This window comes from Lygodium microphyllum, chromosome 5 (assembly GCF_053477565.2).
Source record: "Lygodium microphyllum isolate KBCC chromosome 5, Lygodium_microphyllum_v1.1.10, whole genome shotgun sequence".
Taxonomy (NCBI): Eukaryota; Viridiplantae; Streptophyta; class Polypodiopsida; order Schizaeales; family Lygodiaceae; genus Lygodium; species Lygodium microphyllum.
In genome coordinates this window covers 7,601,458-7,607,457 of record NC_141139.1, presented here as the reverse complement: position 1 = coordinate 7,607,457, position 6,000 = coordinate 7,601,458, and the positions used below count along the sequence as shown (strand labels likewise).

Here is a 6,000-nt window from a genome sequence, read left to right as displayed (position 1 = left end):
CTAAAGTCATTAACAATGATTCTAATTACTAACTCAGTAAGATTCAAGTTCATTGCAGATTTGGAGGCTCAAAACTCAGAGCTTCTTGCCCCAGGGGTGATTCTCAAGCTTGTTATTCAATCCGACTCTAACATAAGCATTGGGATATTAGTGTTTTTAAACACTACTGATCAATTTGTTTATCATTGTTTGCTAGTTATTCTTAGCAATTTGAAGGTTTTTAGACATTAACCGTATTCATTAAGTGTGCAACTATCATCATCTCTCTCTTGACAATTGTAAGGCTATGTGTCAAATATAAACATGTAGACCATTTCATCCCTTCATCCAATTGTATATTAGTTCTAAGTCATTTTTAGTCCGCTATCTGATCATCATTTCATTTAGTTCTACTCTTAGTGCTTGCTTTATAAAGGATTAGGCACTGCAATTGACTTGTGCTCTTGGCAATACCTTCCTATCATGGCCCATGTTGATGTAAAACCTTAAATTCTCAAGTTTGATGGGAGAGACTTCCATCCATGGCAAGTATTAATGAAATATAAATGATGGAGAGGTGTTACTGGCCCTTTATCAAAGGGACCAAGCCCATTGACCCATCCACCCCTATAGATGCAGAAGATGATGAAAGAGCCCAAGCTATAACAATGTTGCACGCGAATGAATCCTTAATCCACCAAATTGATCAACTTGCAATTGCAAATGAGAAGTGGGATTAGCTCGAGAAATTGTATGGTGCAAGAGGAAGAACTCCAAAATCTTCCTCCAAATAGAGTCCTTCAACTTAGAATATAAGCAAGGAGAAGAATTGGGAAAATTCATTTCCCACAAGCAACTGCTGGAAAAAATATCCCAACAAGAAGAAGTGCAACAAATGTAAGAAAATAGGGTATATCACCAGTAAATATCCTAACTCCCTTGTAGCCCAAAAGATTTGGAGGCCAACTATGTCTCCAAAGCCCATGATGACTGCCTTTTTTGGTATTATCTATATCATCTTTCCATAAACATCCTTGTAGCCGACTTTATAAAGGTATCCCATTGATTGATTGAGGAGGGTCTAGCATGAGAGCCCTATGTAAGCAAGGGTGCATGAGGGAAGGTGGAGTGTGAATGGACTAGAGGATAGGGAAACCATAACCCTAGCTCATCCATTGGCTATATAAATAGCCCTATAAGGGTCACTCTCAGTGTAGAAGAGAGAGTATACCTATTATACTTCATGAGCAATTGAATAAGCAAGATCTTCTTCTTGTACTTAGTGAGCTTTCTTCTCCCTCTTGTGCACACTCTTCCATGCTGCAACTCTAATATTCCAACATTGAGAATGATGGATGAAGGTCAACTGTAGTCAATATTTATATGATATCTAATAGTGTACGCAACTCTTCCTACATAGGGCTTAACCTTTCTTGGGAGGAAAATATGCATTGTAAAGGCCATTGGGCTAATATAGATTCCTCTAAGGCTATGGAATATATTCCAAGCTTGGAGGTATTTGTTGCAAGTCTAAGCATGGGAGGGGTTCTTGTCATTATAATGGTGATCCCTATGTAAACATAGTCTATTGGATGATTGAAGAAGCCTTTGGTGAACATAGAGTTATTATTATTAACCTTGAGGTAGCCTCTATGTAAATAGTGTTATTTGGATGATTGGCAAAGTCTTTGGTGACCAAAGATAAGGTCAAAGCAATTTGAAAGACTAAAGAGATCACTAGAGAGGCAAATATAATGTTAAGACAAACAAAATGGCAAAGGATGGATGTTATTGTATTAATAAAACCAAAATATATTTCAAGAAGTCAACAAAAAAGGCACTAATGGAACATAATATCGATGCATGTTTAGGTCATATGTTGAAGATGAGTTATTTGATCTTAATGTGAATAGATCCTTCATAGCTACATGAAAACTAAACATTATCTTTTGAAGCATAAGAGATTTTTTTAGTGAAATCCACGATGATATACCTTCATTGTATGTGTGGCACAATATGCATCAAGGTGCTACTTGGAGAGCTACTCAACTTGATAGAATCTCTATTACTTAAGGGGAATGCTGGCATGGTCTCAATCAGTGCTATAAAGTGCCCTTGGATGTATTATATTCAGAACATAGTCCCACTCTCTTTTCCTACAATGTTGTACGTGCTACGAACTCAATGGAGTCCTTCAAACTAAGTGTATCTTACTTATAGGACGCTTGTTACATCAATGCTATAAGAAGATCATGGGATAAAATTTCCTCTTATGCTCTCAATCTTGATTTGGATTTGCAAATGTTTCTTGAATAGGTTCCAACCCTCTCAAAAGGCTATGCACAAAATAAAGCTTGTAGGAGAATAATGGCTTCTAATTTGGCTGCAAGGGCCAAAGGTGTTGTTCTTTTGCTCTGATATTGATGTTATTGATCAAATTGTGTGCTAGGTCCTTAAGTGTCTTGAGCATTACATTTGTGCTCAAGAATAAGATAGAGTTAATTCAGCTACGAGTCAAGATAGGAGATTGATGCATAAGCTCCCACTAGTTTTCTTTCAAAGCTCTTAATAGCAAACACAAAAGTGAAATTGTGGTTGTGATTGAAGATGAAAGGGGGAGACAACATTCGGACACTACAAAAATAGTCGATGTAGTTGCTCAGATTTTGTTTGGTGTTGTTGGTTCCCAACTTGCAAAAAATTATGTAGTCGAGGCATATTTTTCCATTCTCTAAAGCAAACTAAAAGAAGCTTGAGACTCTATTCATAGTCTATTCATGGACTTTTAAAGACTCCAAAATGTGGGTGGCTATTAGATGGGAATAGACGACTTCTATGAAGGAGGACTCGGTTTGGAGGCATTGGTTGATAAAATGAAGAGATTGGTGTTCTCTTTACTGTAGAGAATTGATTTGAGGAAGCATTGGCCATATATTATGAAGTTCTTCATTAGCCAAGTTGATTTGGACTTAAGGCCAACGTGGAGCTAGCTTGGGAGGATTAACTTTTCAATATTAAGATTGGGCTTGTGATTTAAGGCTCAGATGCCATAAAAGCATTGGTAGACAAGTAGAGAAGCACAATTGTCAAGGCCAGTTGGAATGATGTAACAAGGGTGATTCATGCTTGATGCATCCAATTTGGAAATCATCTACCCCCCAAAGAAGAGCATATACCTTTGGATGATAAGTCTAGGTTGGTGGTCAAGTTTATTTGCAAAGGCATCTAGTGTTGGCTGGATGTGTAGGGTATTTTGTAAAATGGATCGAGAGCCTTGGGAGGTAGTTAGAGAGGAATTCCATCTTATTGGCAAATAATTAGAGTGGCTACATGGAGTGTTTCAAACGAAGAAAGAGTCACGGCCTACATCCTTGCCAATGCTTAGATGCAATCCTTTGTCATGTTGGTCGTTTCCCCAGAAGATGAGACTTGCCAAGATGAAGAAGAGGATATATTTTTACCTTCCTAATTCGAAGTTTATTGAAAGGGTCAAATAGAATTGGGATAAGTATTTCCCTTTTGACTCCTTAAAGAGTTGGATGAGGCATTACAAGTATGTCATTGCAAAGCCACACCAATGTCTTGCTTTGGAAGATTGCATTTCACGATGTTCAAAGTTGGGTTTTAGAGTACAATAAGATGCAGACAAGCTTTATCGACTCATATAGGAGGCATGGCTTTGGAATCCTCCAAATTGTGGAATTAGATATGGGTTGTGTACACATGTTTACCTTCTAATGTCAACTTTAGTCTGCGTTAAAAGAAAAACGCCTGATATTCATTTCAACTCTATTTGAATGTGTATGCCAGGCAATTCAATTCCACTCAACTCAATTCAACAATTGGGTGGAGAAAAGGCTTTTGGTGTAGCTCTGAAATCTTGTATGTTGCTTGCTCTTCCTAACAATAATGCTGGAGATGGTTCATGCACCACCTCTGGTGGCTGCTGTTTCTCGATCGATCCTTCCCATCTATGACCCATGTCGATAGATCCTGTCGAATCAGATCCGGATCAACTGTGGCCGAACGCATACTGACGAAGCGGGACGCTTCTTCTCTCGTGAAGCTCTTTAATGGTGATCTGTCAGGTTTGCCGTTCATTTGGGAGCTTCTGAACAGGTCGCCGTTTGCTCTCCCTCGATCCTCATTTTTGCCACAGATTGCGCCTTTGCCCTAGGGCAATGGATCGAGACCGCTACGGCAGCCCTTACATGTCCAGACAGCGCAGCAGCAACAGCGCCCCGGGTTCCGAGTCCCCCAGCCATTCGGCCGCCGGTCGCCATGTCCGCTCCGGATCCACAGGCGTTACCTCTGTCCGCAGACCTCAGAACACCCCTGCCAGAGCTGCTGCTAGGCGCCTTGCGCAGGCAATGGCGTCACAAACGCTCGATGATGAGGACGATGAGGACATTGACAACGATGACAATGACAATAACCAGTTCGCTTTCCCGAGTAGACTCAGTGCTGCTCGAGCTCCATCGCCACAGGTGTGTGCTATTTCTCAACGAGGACACAAAACCAGGCTAGTTTGCAAGAAAGTGAAATCTCAACAATGCCACGGTACAAGCTAGTAGCAAGAAAGCATGTATATATGTAGCCTTCGTTGCTGAGAGACTGCACTAGAGAGATAGGAGAAGAGAGGGACACTCTTCAAGCAACCGTTCCTTATTCTTTTCATCTTTGTTGTGAAAGCATGGAGTCTCAATTAACACTAAAGACCATTGGTAGAAGAATATGCTTGGTGGAACTTAAGCATGGCTAGATTGAAGAACGAATGAAGGTAATCCGGGTGGATAACACGCTTATGATACACTCAGATAAGGATTAATGGTATAGGTTAAATCTTTCCCAACCATCAAATGTCAGAGAAAATTGTCTTGAACTATAGAAGCTGATTGGACAACTATCTCAAACAGGAGCGGTAATAAAATTTTCCAAGTAAGCTTTCATCTACTAGTCAATGGCACCATGGATAAAGGCGGTGTTGTGGGCAGATGCTTTATCATAAGGTGTATATTTGCATCTTGGGGTTTGCAAGAGGTGTGCATTTCACAAAATAAATAAAACTCTTGTAGTTCTCTATTTGTTTTATGGAAAACAAATGGTATACCTTTTTGGTAGGCTGCATTCTTGGTTGGTAGTGTAAGTCCACTCCTCCCTCCATTACACTAGATGTAGAAGATGTGAAGGAGAGAGAGATTAGTAAGCTTGAACAAGAATTTATAGGAGCATGTTTCACATGTCACAAATTTGGACATTTTTCTACAAAGTATCCCACAGTGTCGCATCAGCATCCCCACCTTGGAAAAACCAAACAAATATGTTATTACAATCTATAGGTGAACATCTAGCCAAATGCTTGTATCATGGCGATTGGATCAAAGCCTTAAGTTGTAAGACTCACATTCCTAATTGCACAACTCAACAATAGATGAGGGAGCCCAAAAAAGATGGAAGAGATCCTCAAAACTTGCCTACAACACTTATTGGAGATCTGCACGAGTGTCAGCTCCAAGAGCCTAATCTTGAATCGCTACTCTTTACTTCAATTTCTTGAAGTTACCTTATTGTTTGATTTGAGAGAGCTCTTCCATGCCACACACTTGTCCTCAATCAACCTTCAACAATGATTTGCAGTGAACACTTTGGATCATTGATCGCACGAACACCCTAGTTTGCCTATTACACTTCTCTTCACACTGCTTCTTGTAGCAAGCATGAACAAAAGGGTAGAAGAAGATGCATTTGTCGTTCATGATCTAGCCACGATATTAGGTTGTAGTCAACATGATGAGCTTTTATCCCTTTTGGAAAATTGTATAGCTGACAATGTTTCCTTGTTCGCAAATCAGGCTTGATACATTGTTCAGTCACTTTTAATGAAGAAAAACTATTCGACTTAATTAAGTGCTATGTCACCAAGACGTTTTTAATATGCCACCTTGGAAAACATTGAGAGCAATACGACTCGGAGAAAAATGTCTTCAATAGCTGAGTAATGCACAAAGTGCCTCATGATTG

The 6,000-nt window shown here is 39.7% G+C and overlaps 1 protein-coding gene across 1 annotated transcript in view; it reads left to right on the top strand.

Annotated features, from left to right (window-relative positions):
- Window positions 1-3,786: 3,786 nt before the first annotated feature.
- The window catches only part of LOC148035487 (coiled-coil domain-containing protein SCD2-like), a 99,436-nt gene continuing 97,222 nt past the window's right edge, over window positions 3,787-6,000 (top strand). Inside the window, exon 1 of the mRNA XM_087677450.1 lies at window positions 3,787-4,466. Within this exon, the coding sequence (XP_087533576.1) occupies window positions 4,161-4,466 (306 nt within the window). The 5' untranslated portion in view covers window positions 3,787-4,160. The remainder of the gene's footprint in view (window positions 4,467-6,000) is intronic.